This window comes from Ambystoma mexicanum, chromosome 10, assembly GCF_040938575.1.
Source record: "Ambystoma mexicanum isolate Mex_15411 chromosome 10, UKY_AmexF1_1, whole genome shotgun sequence".
Lineage (NCBI taxonomy): Eukaryota > Metazoa > Chordata > Amphibia > Caudata > Ambystomatidae > Ambystoma > Ambystoma mexicanum.
Genome location: NC_090932.1, coordinates 274395108 through 274412502, shown reverse-complemented (window position 1 = coordinate 274412502; position 17395 = coordinate 274395108). Strand labels below are relative to the sequence as shown.

Here is a 17395-nt window from a genome sequence, read left to right as displayed (position 1 = left end):
CAATTTATTTATGAACTCTAGTGTTTGTATGTTATTTTAATTGTGAGTATTGATTCTTTTTGGGTTATCTTGACTCTGGGCTGAAATCTTAATTGTGAATATTGATTCTTTGTGTAAAAAACCTTTGTATTTATTCCGATTCTATGTTGTTGTTTTCTGTGTACTATTTTGTAAAGGTTTTTTCTAAAACCATATACAAATAAAATAAATGTTAAAAAAAGTTTTTGATCGAACACCACTTTGTTTTTGGAACCAAAGTCTTTCTGAAGTTTTCATACCACCTCTGGAGGCAATTTAGTTCCCCTCCTGCTCACTCGGATGGAGAATCGTACATGGTGTTTCTCTCAGCTCTCAAGTTGTGTCATAGGATGGCCTCTTTCCTTGTCGCCCAAAATGTGTCCCCCCTCCCAGTGCAATAAAATCAGCGGCAAACGTTTCTCTCCAACATTTAAATAAGTATAGGCATGACTTGGGCTCACCCAAGAAGGCCAGCATTGGGGATATGCCTCAGACAGCCATTGCCCTAGATTGCTGGAGGTTATAGAAGTATAAGCTTGACCTGGGCTCACCCAAGAAGGCCAACGTTAGAGATATGACTCAGACCGCCATCGCCCTAGATTGCTGGAGGTTCGATAAGTATAGGCATAACCTAGGCTCACTCAAGAAGGCCAGCATTGGGGATATGCCTCAGACAGCCATTGCACTAGATTGCTGGAGGTTCAATAAGTATAGGCATGACCTGGGCTCACCCAAAAGACCAGCGTTGGGGATATACCTCAGACAGCCATTGCCCTAGATTGCTGGAGGTTTTATAAGTATTGGCGTGACCTGGGCTCACCCACAAAGGCCAGCGCTGGGGATAGACCTCAGACAGCCATTGCCCTAGATTGCTGGAGGTTCCATAACATAGGCGTGATCTGGGCTCACCCAAGAAGGCCAGCGTTGGGGATATGCCTCAGACAGCCATCGCCCTAGATGGCTGGAGGTTCGATAAGTATAGGCGTGACCTAGGCTCACCGAAGAAGGCCAGCGTTGGGGATATGCCTCAGACAGCCATTGCCCTGGATGGCTGGAGGTTCGAAAAGTATAGGTGTGACCTGGGCTCACCCAGGAAGGCCAGCATTGAGGATATGCCTCAGACAGCCATTGCCCTAGATTGTTGAAGGTTCGATAAGTATAGGCGTGACCTGGGCTCACCTAAAAGACCAGCTTTGGGGATATACCCCAGACAGCCATTTCACTAGATTGCTGGAGGGGAGAGTGCTGACCAAGGAGATGCTTTGAATTAATTGCTATTGCTCTGGTGATGTTCTTTCTGTAATACAGCTGGTGCGGGAATTGTGCAAACCCTGCAACATACACAATATTGATAGTCGAACACTACATAGTGATTCACTGTGGGCATCGGTTATGCTTCACCACTGAAATGTAGGTTTTGTACATATAATCCTTTGCAGCATTGAATGAGTGTCGTTAGAGCATCACCCTGGGCAATCATGTTGCACATACAGAACACTTGTGGCATTGAAGTAGTGCCTCTGGGACTGCACAGTGCACAGTGACTTTGAGCCCAGTGCACGAGTTTCATTCAGGTTGGTGTACGCTGGCATGTGGGTCTGGGGCCCAATGAGTGAGGGCGCACTTGAATGTGCTTTTACAAAGTGGTCACTTACAGTACACTGATGCACGTGTCACACGTGGCAGTGGCCAGCTGATCAGTGACGTACATGCATGCCTTGTCCGATCCGGCAATGGCAGTTCCTTATGCCCCCGCAACAGGGGTGCCTTGAGTGTTGTACAATGCAAGCAGCGGAACGGGATCTCACAGGTGGTAGTAAAGGTGTGGCTAATAGCGCTGGAATGTCTAAAAGCAGCCACTCCCTGTCATTTCTTAACTGTCCAGCGAACTCAAAACATGGGATGACTGAACACCAGGTAACACAATCAATTATTCACAGAAACTAGTGTTGTGTTGTGAAATTGAACAGTGGATGAACAGGGTTGACTAGAGTGGCAACTCGACTGTTAACAGGTAAGCACAGACATAGCTGGTGCCATGTCTTCATATGTCTTCATATATGATACTCATATGATACTCATATATCTGAGTATCTTAGTGCCCTTTCCTATAGCAACTCGTTTGGCATGGCACAAATCACTCTAAGGCCATACCTAAAATATTTTCCTCAACAGTGCAATATAAGCACTTGCTGGTTTCCCCAATTCCCTGATTATAAGTATATGCATAATCTATATTTATAAAATGGAACATTTGTGGGTTTGTGGCTTGGCGAAACGTTGTTCCTTCTGCACCGTTTCACCAATCTGCACCAAATTTGGCATAGTTACCTGTCAGGACTCTCCGGACAATACTGGCTACGTGACATTTGGACACCCCACCCCGTTCCCTGCATTTCAGCAAAAGTACAAATGTGTTTGTGGGTTTGTGGCTTGGTGAAGCATTGTTCCTTATACAATTCCACACCGTTTCACCAATCTGCACCACATTTTGCACAGTTACCTGTTAGGACCCTCCGAATATTACTGGCTTAGTAACATTTGGACTCCCCACTTATTTCTCTGGATTTCAGCACCTTCACACATGAGACAGTAGCCTGAAATCGACGAAACATCAATGTGGTCATAGAAGGACCGGTCCTCAACCCTAGAATGCACACTTTCTGGGACATGTGCACCACAATGCACTGCTGCAAACTGCATCACGCCAGGGTGAGGCAACAGGTGAGGAGAGAGTACAGTAGGTCCCAGTATGCATCAGCACACCAACTCTCGTCCCGACGTCTGCTCCGGGGCATGTCAGCCAGCCACACACGCCCATTCTCAGTGCATTGTACAAAGCACATCAAGCTATAAGCGGATCGGAACAGTGACCACAGGATTATTGATTTTCAGCAATTGATTAGAGTGTTGTCATTTCTGTCCACAGAACAGGTTCGGAGAATGGGTACTTTTTGCTAGAGATCCCCAACATTTTTGCCATTTGGATGAGCATTTTTGAGAATTCATTAGAGTTCACAGTGAGTCTGGGCCTTCCTTAAAGCTCTGGCTGGTGCTTGCTAATGTGAAGATATGAGGGAATCAGGAAATATACTTTAGCTAAGGTAGATAAGACTTTATGAACAGATGAGTGAAGTTTTTTCCTAAACCTACCAGTTTCTTTGTCTCTGTGGAAAATATTGTGACCAGGATGGACTTAGCTATCGAGCCTGCTTTTCCCTCCTCCCGCAGGTCATGGACCACTGTGGAGTATCTGGGGACAGAATGGTTGTTAACTAACCGGAGTTTGGGAGGAGTAAGGCTTCTGGCACGTGCGTGTGCTTGCCTGGTTATTTTGAAGGCCTCAGCTTGTTATAAGGATTGCGGTTATTTTGAAAGATGGCACAGGCACGACCGTGTAGTATATGGAGATGGTACCCTGTTATATTCTTTGACTTGCCCATTAGTTGGTGGATGGCAAGGTCCCACGACAGTCTTTGATGAGAAAATGGGATCTTGTGAGTGGGTTTTGGAAAGCACATTTGGTTAGGCAGGCTTTCTACATAAAACAGCGGAGCATGGGTTCGAGTGGCGTGTCCTGTACCAAGAGGTAGTTAGGCATTTGGGGGAACCCAGTCAAGATCCTTTGTTGACACGATGCCTGATAATGTGGTCCCTCCCTTGTCGCGAGTACATAAACAACATCGTGGCCTGTGTAATGGAGAGATATTAAGGCATATTAAATTGCTGTTCTCTGTCCTTTCCATCACACGGTGGCGTGAGGTGATTCCTGTCTTGTCACCTTTGTCTTACAGAGATGTCTCTGAAATGGTATTATCTGCCACCATCCACTGCATTGTGTATTCTATGTTATTAGGGTTTCTGAGCCAAATAGTTATTTGAGGCTGATCATATTTCAGCAGCAGACGTGTTTGGGGGGAGTATTTGTGGCGTTTTAACAACAACATTCATCTGTTAACCTGGTACTATCAATTATTAACACACCTGCTTGGGGAAGGGGGGGGAAGGGTGTTCGGGTGCCCTCCCAGCCAGTCAGGAAGATCGGAACAGGGTTTTGCCTCATGGTAAATTCCACGTTCCAAGCCTCCTCAGAAATGGGAGGCTGCCATCTTCCCTGTCGGGCTGCAGGTAAACGCTTCCCTATGTCCCCTGCACCCCACCCTGCAGCCCCAATTTCAACCTCCCTCGACCTCTCTCCACCACCTCTGCCTGCCGACCCTCTTACCTGCACCTCGACCCCGCCAGCACCTTAATGTTCCTGGTGCTTCCCCCGAAGCGGCAATGGCCAACATGGAAAGGGAGAAGGGACTACCCGTAGTTCCCTCCTCCCTTACCAATGGTGGCCATCTTATTTTGTAGCTTTTCTCAATAAAAAAAAAATGATTAGCATCTGGGAAAAGCATTCCTGGCAAGCGAATAGCAATAAACCCCTCCAGGTTGGGGTAATTACTGGGTCTGGTAATGCCCTGGGGCTAACTAACTGTAACTACGCCCCATGGCATTACTTGATCCACTAAATAACCTAGCCCTTTGGGGTTTACTGCTTAATTAGCACATGGAGATCATTATTAACCTCCTCACAGCCAATAAGAATATTCGGAGTGCAGCTGATAACGACGGTTGTAGGTGAAAGGGTCGACTGCAATTGATTCCAATACAATACTTTCGAGTCAAAAGGACCAAAAAAAAGGTGGCTTTTTTTTTTTTTGGGGAGTCCCCCCTAAATCCCTGTTTTTGGTGTAAAAAACACATTTTTTCCTATACTGTAACAAAAGAATAAAAATACATTTAAAAAAAGGCATTCAACCTTTTTTTTCGGTCCTTTTGTTTCAAATCTATTGTAATTCGAAACAATGCATTCGACCCTTTGACTAGACACCGAGAACGACTGGTATTGACCATTCTGAACATTCCGACTTCAAAAGCAGACAAGGAAACAATAATACAATTTCCAGACAAGATTTCTTTTAACAAAAACACTCAATTTCTGGATCTTTTTTGCATTGCACCATTCAATTTATCACACCAAAGTGTGCATAGCCTTGTAGCCTTGGGAGGGATCATTATCACTTAGGCTAAATACCCTTTCCCGACCTATGTCCTTTAGCCTCCTCTCGAGCCATAAAAACTGTGCAGAGCATCATTATCTGGCAATATTGACCACTCCCTCGATATATAAGGCTATATTATATGAACCCATCTGCAATCCTACCCATAGATTCAGACCCCAGTTACTAGGTCCAAGTGAAAGCAGAACAAAATAAAAAATGTTCTCCTGTAAAAGTATAGGACATTTTATGATATTTAAGCTGTTAGTTTGTGGATGTGTGAGTCATCTGATTCAGACTGGTGGTTGATTGATGTTGATGCAGGCCTTATGGTGTTTGGAGTGCTTCCATTCCCAACAGCATTTTTGAGAGAAAATGGGACATTCTTGTTTTAGGATAGCAGACCCAGAAGCCCTATGATAACTCTGCTGTCATTGACTTGTAGATTGACATGGACTGCCAGCGCCAACTGGTACTCAGTTTGAAGGCTCTTCCACTCAGGGCTACTAAGATCATCTGCTCTGGGGGAGGCAATTTTATGTCATATCCTCCCGATTACTGTTAATTTATTGACTATGGGTTGCCATGGTTGGACAGATATTGCTAGAGGAAATTGATTCATCTCTGATGCTTGCCACAGTAAGTCCGGTGTGGACTTGGCAGCAGCAGCTCTGCATCCTGTAATAGTAAGCGTGTGGTTCGGATGAGTCTAAATCGGCCATTTGCACGCATCTAGTGGCAAGGGTGAGGAACACTGGTATGTAGAAAAACAAATCTCTCTAACATTGATAGGGGTTCACAAAAGACAATTCACCGCACAGGCTTTCATTACGAGAATGGAGTATCCTTGGTAAAGTGGGAGCAAGGGAAGAGGACCCAAGATTGGAGTCCTCCCGTCCTCTGCACACTCTAAAGCTACGCAACAAGGGCGTAGATTCTTAAGGATATAGTTTGCAATATTCGTTTTAAAGAACTCTTTAGAGAATTGATTCGACAATATTTATAACTTCAAACAGAAGAACAATGGTTTTTGTTTTTTAGGTGTTCAGGGATAAAGTGAGCACCTATTTATTTATACATAAAAATGTAGTGAAGACAGGAGAAATTACAGAACAACATTATAATGTCAACATAAACAAAAATTGATGGAAATTCCACTTTCAATGGCTTGACGCGTTTCGAGGAGATTCCTCTTCTTCAGAAGCCTCTGTGGATCTACTGTCTAGTCATTATGCATATAGGAAAACAATCAACAGAAGGTATACTTATAAATTCGTTAACCAAATAAACAACAAGCAGCATTGCTTCATTCAAATTAAGTATCTACATGTAGTGTGGTAAACAGTGCAAACATTCAATTTAGTTTGACCAGAGTAACTATATGGCCATGCTTTTAAAATTCAAAACACTATCTAGTATAATCCCGTGCACCTCTAATGGGAATCCAACCAAATAGAGCATCAATAGTAATCTAAAATTAGAAGCCATAATGAAGGCTGTTAATTCAGTGAGTATTTAGCAGATATGAGGCAATTATAATGGATCCTACATGGTTTCAATGGAGTCATGAGTAATGCATGGTGGCACTGTATTCGTGGGTGTATTGACTATTCTCAACTACGGACCAATAGCAATTCATCAAGTATAAGCACCTAAAACGGGCTCACATTCTATGTAGAAATTCAATTCAACAAATGAAACATATTCGAATTTAAGGACATATTCAACCAGTGTAAGTCTACTGTTAAGCATGGTAGGTACGAACTACTCACCGAAAAAGGTTTTTTTACAAAGAGGATATTTTACAAATAAAATGCACTAACCTATTGGTAACCCAGAGTTCATTATTGAACTATTTAAACTCATCTTACATAATAGCTACTTTCGATTCCAAAAGACCTTCTACAATCAAATATCCGGCACATCCATGGGCTCTTCTATGGCACCTGTCTATGCAAACTCCTTTATGTATAGATTTGAAACAGAACACGTCTTAGATAATCAAACATGGTCATGTAAGATCATACTGTGGAAACGATTCATAGACGATATATTTGGAATCTGGTGCGGCACAAGAACTGAATTGGACGAGTTTCTACTCTACATGAACACAGTACACCCAAAAATCAAATTCGCGATGGACGTTGGAGAACCAGACCTCCACTTTTTAGATGTCAGCTTGAAGATCTATGAAGGAAAGGTAGTGACCACCATTTACCATAAACCCACAGATACCAATAATCTTCTACACTTCACCAGCTTTCGACCCAAACCCATGCTAAAAAGTCTTCCTTACGGTCAGATATTGAGACTAAAAAGAATCATATCAGACCCAGCTGGCCTTGACATTGAATGCACTCAACTAATTGAGCGATTTGAGAAACGAGGATTTCCTCAGGACATTGTACAAGATGCCAACGATAGATCAAACCGTCTAACACAGAAAGACCTGTTAGTACCTAAGTCCAGAACTAATTCTACTCCACTGATGTATATTTCCAAATATTCACGTCAAAGTTTCCAGATTGGTAAATCTATAAGAAAGCACTGGCCTTTACTACAAAGTGATGAACACCTGAAAGAACTCTTTCCAAGAGTACTAATGATGGCATTCAGAAGGGCCGCAACCTTAGGGACAGACTCGTGAAAGCTGAAAGACCAAATAAGGATAAACAAATGCTTTTACAGACTAAAAAAATGGGTACTTTTCCATGTCTTAATTGTACCAACTGCAACAATGTAATTAAGGGTAATACCATCTCTCACCCATCAACAGGCAAAAAGATAAAGATCAGAAGCTTCGCCACCTGTATAACAGCAGGCGTCATATACGCTCTGAAATGCCCTTGTGGCAAATTATACATTGGACAGACTACAAGGTCTTTGAAAGAACGAATATCAGAGCACAAGTCTACCATCTGGTGCCAAAACCAGAAATCACCAGTAGCCAGACATTTTATGGAAGCAAAACATAACATCAGTCAATTGAGATTCCAGGTCGTTGAAGTTGTAAGCAAACCACAGTGAGGTGGTAATTACATAATTTTTGGCACAAAGAGAAAAATATTGGATATACCTTTTAGACACCAAATACCCAAGGGGTCTCAACGAGGAAACATCCTTGAACTGCTTCATTTAGATACTTTTAACGTTTTAGGTATTTCTGTCCTGTAGACCCTGCATTCTCTACTATGCACCAACAATTCACTATGGTTTTGGATATGGGAGGGCAGCAACGTCCCCACAACTGACTGTTTAGTGAATGGGATAATTAATATCACAATGGCACCCTATTGAAGTAACTAGACATCTGATATATCAGCAGCACTAATCATGTAGTCATAGCCATTGAAGAACATTCTTCACGCCATGCTACATATTATGCACATTTAAATGCATTGTTGCACGCTAGGACTTATAACTGTTAGTCCTGGTATATGATGGAACTCACAGCAATTTACATTTGCCACTTGTAATATTGAACAAGTAGACAGTGTGCATAACCAAGAATGTGAGGACATCTGGTACCATGTATCAGATTGTCCAGCAAATTAGATAAAGGGATGTAAATTGACATATTGTGATGTCTGGATACACTCGAATGATACAGAAGTGCCATGCGCATAAGTAGCACCACGTGTAGAAAATGTTTGGTAAAATAACTTTGTTTTGACATTCGACCGCTGCTGTTATCATTGTATTATTCAAACTTATGCTACTTTTAATAGAATTTTGATTATGTTGTTAGAAGATGACTTTCAGAATTTTACACACGTAACCACCTTTATTAACAGGGTTCCTTTACATAGCTAAAGATGGCCGCCACATTTCTCGAACATCGGGTTAGTCCGTTGTTGATTTCTACCCCCAGAATCTAGCCCGCCAAATACTAGGCTGTTTGTACACGGTCCCTCGTTTCCATGGGCACCGTGCAAACAACGAGCAGAGCGAAGCAGAACTGGATGTACATAGAGGCTGAACAGGCACGCGCTATGTATAGAATACTGTACACGTTTTTGACCGTGCGATCAATGATCCATATAGTCTTGAATACTCATTAGCACCCCACTGTCCTCCACAGAAAGTATTCGTATTCACGAGTTCCCAGACCTAACTGCACCCGTTCTTCGTGCAACGTTAGAGGAAAAACAGAGGGATCCTGCACGTCCGCCGTGCATTGAACCCTGCCGCAACATACCCGCGTGCTCTACCGCACGTATTACAGCAGGTATATGGTAATTTCCTCACTAATTAACGCATTCTTGTACTTGTGTATAGATATTTAGTCACACACAGTGGGCCTCATTACGACCCTGGCGGTAAGGGGTTAGCGCCAGCGTTAGCTGCGCCGACCCCTTACCGCCAATTACGAGTTCCCTTTCCGCCATGGCGGTTTTTACACCTGCTTTTAGCGGGTGTAAAAAACCATGGCGGTAAGGGAACTTGGTGTTAATTACGCCACCGTAATTTACGGTGGCGTAATTAACGCCTTCCCCACTCCCATTATGCCCTATGGGGCAAAAATGGGAATGGGGAAGGGTAAATGGGGATTGGGGATTTACCGCCCCGCCAAGGTCGGAATGGGGCGGTAAATCCCCTTACCGCCATGGCGTTAACGTAGTTAGCACCATGGCGGTAAAGTCACGGCCCTGGCGGTAACTTACCGCCAGGGTCGTAATGAGGCCCAGTGACCCGTGCGTTAACATTGATATCCACAGAGATCACCGGAAGTATTGAAGCACCTTTCTGTACCAAGAAAACACCTAAATCGAGGTCTTGGCACTGCAAGCATGTCCCCTTGGACTTATTTTTCGCCATAGATGCCACAACATTAAACCTCAATAGGTTAGTGCATTTTATTTGTAAAATATCCTCTTTGTAAAAAAACCTTTTTTGGTGAGTAGTTCGTACCTACCATGCTTAACAGTAGACTTACACTGGTTGAATATGTCCTTAAATTCGAATATGTTTCATTTGTTGAATTGAATTTCTACATAGAATGTGAGCCCGTTTTAGGTGCTTATACTTGATGAATTGCAATTGGTCCGTAGTTGAGAATAGTCAATACACCCACGAATACAGTGCCACCACGCAGTACTCATGACTCCATTGAAACCATGTAGGATCCATTATAATTGCCTCATATCTGCTAAATACTCACTGAAGTAACAGCCTTCATTATGGCTTCTAATTTTAGATTACTATTGATGCTCTATTTGGTTGGATTCCCATTAGAGGTGCACAGGATTATACTAGACAGTGTTTTGAATTTTAAAAGCATGGCCATATAGTTACTCCGGTCAAACTAAATTGAATGTTTGCACTGTTTACCACACTACATGTAGATACTTAATTTGAATGAAGCAATGCTGCTTGTTGTTTATTTGGTTAACGAATTTATAAGTATACATTCTGTTGATTTTTTTCCTATATGCATAATGACTAGACAGTAGATCCACAGAGGCTTCTGAAGAAGAGGAATCTCCTCGAAACGCGTCAAGCCATTGAAAGTGGAATTTCCATCAATTTTTGATTATGTTGACATTATAATGTTGTTCTGTAATTTCTCCTGTCTTCACTACATTTTTATGTATAAATAAATAGGTGCTCACTTTATCCCTGAACACCTAAAAAACAAAAACCATTGTTCTTCTGTTTGAAGTTATAAATATTGTCGAATCAATTCTCTAAAGAGTGCTTTAAAACGAATATTGCAAACTATATCCTTAAGAATCTACGCCCTTGTTGCGTAGCCTTAGAGTGTGCAGAGAACGGGAGGACTCCAATCTTGGATCCTCTTCCCTTGCTCTCATTTGCTATAGGGTTTTTGTGCCAAAACCCTCTTTTCCTCCTCTGCACCTCATAAAAGTATCGACACCACTTTCTGTGGTTTTCAAAATAATATCTTCAAACATCTCCTCTATTTGGGTGTGCACTCACTCCACCACTATACCGTATCCTTGGTAAAGTCTCTGGTGTCTGACAGAGTGAATCTCAGAGACTCTCGCCTTCTCCGTGCACATGCAGTGCTATATTTAAGCAGGGGGTGGATTACTTCTGAATGTTCATGCTTCTGGTGTCAGGTGGAGCAGACAGTGAAGAACGCCTAGCCCAATCAACCAAGCTGTCCTTTATTTGCAAGCGAGTGGAGATCCACTTCATACACTTCCCAATGAATCACTTAGACTGGAGAACAACTCTCCGCCCAATCAGTCAGTCTTCCGACACCCCTACTGCCCAGGGACTACCGTTTCCACAGTCCCAAATAACATGTTCTTGATAATGAAAATAACAGGAGACAACTCTACTTGTCCTTCTTGGCCTCTCCATGCTCTTTAAAACCACTGACCACGGGTTCCTCCTCCACATACTATGTATGTTTGCATGTGCACAAAAGGCCCAACTCTGGTCTCCCTCAAATCAGACCAAAGCCTTTCCTCAACATCCCACACTAGATGTACCAAAAATAAGTGCTAGCTCAGATATCTGCAATAAGAAGGCTTAAATCCACATTTCCACTTCAGACCCCAGGCTCCTAGCCACTACGTTTTCTCTTGCCTTGACTTTCACAATGCCATGTTGAAAGAAAGGCACAATTCCCCTCTGATCTTTCTGCAAACTGTACAGAGCAATGTTGTCTGTACCTTCTGAAGAGACAGCTATTTCACCATCCAGCTTCCAACCACCCCTGCTTCTTCCACTACATCTAGTAAAGTCCACGCATCACATACACATCCCTACACCCGAAACCCCAGCCTGTCTTCCTGCAACGATAGCCCCACTGTCTCATAGATCTGTGTTATAAATAATGAGACATTTCCAATAATCCTAGCAAGTTGGGCGTGACTCACGGGGGCCGGTGGCGTGACTTCGTCACTATTTGACTTGAATCTGTTGGGAGCATTTGTGCTCAGGCTTCAACTGGACTTGAAATTTGTCTGATAGCAGATTGAGGCTAAGCTTGTTTATGTTGCATTTGAATTTTGCTCTTTATCCTTTTTATTTTCCTTTCTGTCGACCTTAGTCTACTCATGAATGAAGATTCGTGCTAGTTCTAGAAAATTTAAATTAATCACCTCAAAGAAATCTTTGAACCTTTGAACCTTGAACCAATTGTGATGAATTTTTAGGATGTTGTTTTGTTTTGTTTGAATCTTCGAAGTGACCATTTGAAACAAAAGTTTTCTCTATATGTTAAAACTGTAGTTTTCTATAAAATAAAAAAAAAATAATAATAATCCTTCTCCGACAACATGTAAGAAAAGAACCAGAGTCCCAACACCATCAGAATTGGTTGTTCTTACAAGAGCAATATGCTCATGGCAGGACAGTTTGAAAATACTTAAATGCTCAACGAACAACCCGCGTCAGAAACAACAAAAATCAAAAACAGTGAACTACTACCCTGTCACCCTTTTGTAAAACTGGCTGTGTCAAAAATACCTTGCAAGAAAGCATAAGAAAAATTGTCATTTTAAATTTCTGCAATGCAGCAGCTATTCAAAAAGTGATGCTGATTGATTGATGAGCTGATGAATGACACGCCATACCTCACCAATACTCTAAAGGATCTCTGGGTACTATTCAATGAACTGCCTAGTGAAACAGGAACACTTTTAGCCGCCATGTTCAAGACATAACAACGGTTGAATTATGGATATCTGTGGGTCTGTGGCTTGGTGAAGTGTTGTTCCTTATGCAATTCCACACCGTTTCACCAATCTGCACCAAATGTAGCATAGTTACCTGTTAGGACCCTCAGGATATTACTGGCTACATAACATTTGGACACCCCACTCCTTTCTCTGGATTTCAGCACCTTCACACATGAGACGGTTGCCTGAAATCCGCGAAACATCAATGTGGATATCTGTAGGGAGAATAGTCCAGACATTTTGGATCCTGGACAGGGAACAGTCACCTGCCTTTTGAGTGCAGCTTAAATGCAGGGGATGAGCGGCAGGGCTGCCTGGAACCCCTAAGAGCATGGTGGGAAGAATGGGGCTCAATTGCTGGGAGTTCGACAAGGCAGGGATGGTGAACTCAAAAAGTTGGGCTCCAACATAAATTGAATCGGACTTGCTGCGCTCATCGAGTGGAGAGATACTCTTGCCTCCAAGCAGCAAACTAAGTGAACAGCAGCATTCTGAACTCTTTGACGTGTTCCAAAACGGTGTGACGGGAGATCTGCAGAGAGAACGTTAACGTAGTGCAAAGGTGAGCTAACAGATGGCTTCACTTCCAAGGCTGTGCTTTTGAAGGTTAATTAAGGAACACTTGCTTAGACTCCAAGTGAGTGGTGGCGGCTGCTGCCCACAGAATTAACCCACGGCTGCAATGATATCTGATCATAAGAAATGAAGCCAAGGATTTTTGCTTTGGAGACCTGAGGGAGTAATTGCCAAAGATGTGGTGGGATGGAAATAACATGAAGTATCTTCCAATTTTAAGTCCCAAGAAGAATATCTAGTGATATTCTGGAGCTGCTCGGTTAGAGAAAGAGATCCTTTTTCCAGGTTAAGATGGCATGAAGACAAGTTTGACAAACCTGCCATTCTTTGTTTTCTACCGACAAATTAATGTTAACCTGTGCATCACCAGCCTAGAATTGATTGCAAATTGGAAATGTCATAAGGATACTTAATAGTTGGATCCAATTAATATGTTTTAAGACTTGAGAGAGGGAAAAACACTAGGGACCTCTATAGGCAACTTTGTGGTGGTAGAACGAAAGACGCCCATTTGTATCTGATGAGATCTGTCTTCCAGGAATGACTGGACCAATTCAGGTGCATCCTAGATGTATGGACCTCTGATGATGGTACACATAGTAACAGGTGATGGAAAACTGTATGGAAAGAATGAAGAAGGTTATGCATGAGCACAAAAACCTTGTTGTGCTTCTCTACTGTAGCCACAGCATGACCAAAACACCAAGAAGAACTTTTCAGGCCTGTGTTTTGTTCCCAACTGCAGATTCTCTGCCATCTTCCCCATTCATCTGGAGATGATGAGGAACTTGGTGGTGTGTCTGACGTTAACAAGAAAAATGTGGTCCAATGTATGTTTCTTTAGGATGAGAGAGATAACTGCTGCCTTAAGGACGTGAGGGCTTTTGGTTATGGGGGTGGAGTCCTAGGAGCAAGGCCATCTATGACACAATGAAACCCTTCATTTCAACAATTGAATCCTAGGACACAAGTATCCATACAATAATCCATGCATTTCCCAGGCCAGGTCACATTTAGAAGAACCAGTACAAGGAACCCCCTCACCAAAGGAGCTTTGCAACCTTTTCGTCATTACAAACCTGACACATATGGCATACACGGCCGGGCAAGGAATGGAAAAAAGGACGAGGCAGGGTTCAGGGCAAATTATTGGTGAGGGTTTTAAAACGTTAATGTTAACCACTAAGGTGTAAATTGCTTTGATGATTTCATAGGTTCTTGTACTACCTGATTTGGGCTAAATTCATTCATTCATTTTCTCATTTGTTATAGCGCCTTTCACCATAATTATGGTCCCAAACCGCTTTTGGTTGAATGCCCTCGGATGGACCGGAGTCCAAAAATATGGGAGAATTTGGGAGATTCTATTATGCGTGAGTGCATTTCAGACATTAAAGTTAACGCAGGGTGGCTAAGACCCTTCTGTTCACCCATGTTTAAATGTAATATGTATGGGCACCGCGGGGATATACTATGGACTAAAGGGGTGTATCGTGTTTAAGGAGATAGGGGTCTCGAACCTCTAGAGCAAAAGGAGAGGTGGGAGAATCAAGCAATCCAAAGATTACGTCTCCAAGGATAGTGATTGTGAAAAGAGGGGAATCGCAAAGTAATCAAATCAGACATTCGCAAGAAGGATGGAACTTGCAGAATACAACACATTGGGCCTCATTACGAGTATGGAGGTAGCCATGCCGCTAAAAGCTACCCCCATACCAGGTACAAGGTCTGGGTCCCACAAAAGGGGACTTACCGGGCCATTCTGACCTTGGAAGGCCGGTAAATCCCTTTTGCGGGACCCAGACCCGGTACATACCCATTCCCATTTGAGCCCCAATAAGGCTCAATGGGAATGGGGAGGATGCCAACAACGGGCCCATTAATGATGGGCCTGTTGTTAGCATCCTGGACTGCTAGCGGGTCCCGCTAAGGTTGCCTGGTCTGACCATGCGTTCCTTAGCGGGACCCACTGCAGACCTCGTAATAGGGCGGCCCGGAATGAACGGTGCCGGTCCCTTACCGGCAACATTCATTCCGTGGCCGCCTGGGTCGTAATGAGGCCCATTTTGTTAATTCCAAAGCCCCATTGAATAAAAGGGACAAGGCAATGTCCTTAAGCCCAAAACAACAAACATTCCCAAATTTGCTTCACGTCACCCACAAAGATCTTGGCAGATCGGGATTTCAAAAGAACAAAAATAATTACTAATAATGCGCCATACTGGCCATCTGTAACTGGCACATTTAACCTCACATGCGAGAGGTTGATACTAACAGACGACCTACACATAATGTTTCATTTCACAGTGTGCTCTTTAGCATGCTCAACAACGCAAGCACGCCAACAAATCCATACGAATAGCATAAGAGAAGCTTCTCCTGTTGACAAAAGCCACTTTCACCAGAGTTAAAAATGTTCCTGCAATACCTCATCCTAGTAAAGCACCAGACAAATGCATTTCTTAGCAGGATGTATACCTATCACACGTGTGACGCTATCTATTAATCAGACTTACTTTCAATTCCGTCTTCTGTAACCATTTCTCTATTGCTTGTGATCTGCTTGTCTAGTGCTCCAAACCTGCAAGACTAATCTTGTCCTACCTACTAAAGGCCAGGGAAGAGTTACCAGAGCCATGCATATCACCCATGACAGACAGAAAAGTCACCTTCTGAACTTATTTGATGTGCTTTAATGACTTGTGTTATACCTTCACTTCTAGCTGCAATGCCATTAGTGTGGAAACACTGAGTAACTACAATCAGATGCAACAGCTTCACGACTGTAGGGGAGAACCTTCCCTTTTCTAAGTATTTGCCTTGATCAGTTTCATGTTGGGCATTGTGACTTACCTCATTGCCCGACAGGTGGTACATCCTTGCTTCCTGCAGAAGAGGGAAGACATCTGGACACTGTCTAATCAGTTCATCAGCTTCAACTGTCTCAACAAAGTACCATGGGTCCAGAAGAGGCAAGCGTACATTCTCCAGGATGTAGGGGAGGAACGCAAGCCTCTCTGTCTGCTGGTATCTCACCCAGCTCATCACAGTCTCAAACACTTGCGCCTCCTCAGTCACACACAGGTCATCGCTTTTCAGGATACAGTAAAGAATGTCTACTGGCAGATCCAAGAACTCCTCGTGGTTTGAAACCTGCACAAAGTTCTGGATAATGAAGTTCTGCACCCGGTGTTTCAGTGAGATTAGGGAGTGAGCGTCGGCCAGCCTCAGGATTCCAACGCAGTTCTCCGGGTGAAGTGCTTCGGTGAGAAAACCTGCACAGGCATCGACCATCCGTAGAAACTGCACAAAACAAGACAAAGGGCGAAGATTGGATTAAGAGTCCATTATATAGAGCATGGAAAAGTTAAAGGAGTTTGCTCACAGAATAGATGCACTGAGTTCTCAACAATGAGACTGCAGCAGTGGCTCAAGAAGATATTCATTATACAAGGAACTATGACTTTATTGGATCGCCAGGGAAAAGGGAATATGTTTGTGGAATTGCTCCATCTGTGCAATTAGATAAAAGATCAGTCAGTGAAGGGGAACAACAAGGCAACACATTAACAGGAGCTAAACCCGAAAGCAAAAGTGCATATAAGGACCAACACAACTCCACACAGCGCTTAAACCATAGTTTCTAAGAAAAACACAATGTATTTACTTTTCCTGGGTTAAGAGACAGGTTTGCAGCATTTGTGACATATATAGATATGTAGGCTTGACTCTGTACCTGTCAGGAATAGTCCTACTGCTCAGTGTCTGAGAGATATGTTCCACTTCCCACTTGATGTTGTGAGAACACCAGGCAGACGCGTTCAGATCTTGTTGAATAGGGAGATTACATCGCTGCAGAATTCGTTAAATTCATCAAATTATTTTAGACGAATTTGGCCGCAAATATATGTGGGGCGGTAATCATCATAAAAGAGAAAGGGGAAGGTTGGGGAGTGGGGTTCAGGGGGTCAACCCATGCATATATTTGTCACCAAATGTAAAAAAAGATTTTTTTTTCTAGATTAAATCGAATTCGACAAAAAAACTCGACCAAATCACGTAGAACCGTTGATATGTTGGGGACAAAGTAGTGAAGTG

At 43.0% G+C, this 17395-nt stretch overlaps 1 protein-coding gene across 1 annotated transcript in view; it reads right to left on the bottom strand.

Moving 5' to 3' along the window:
- The window catches only part of KLHL6 (kelch like family member 6), a 665920-nt gene that overhangs the window by 314145 nt on the left and 334380 nt on the right, over positions 1 to 17395 (bottom strand). The window contains exon 3 of the mRNA XM_069617837.1: positions 16151 to 16600. Coding sequence (XP_069473938.1) covers positions 16151 to 16600 — 450 coding nt within the window. The remainder of the gene's footprint in view (positions 1 to 16150; positions 16601 to 17395) is intronic.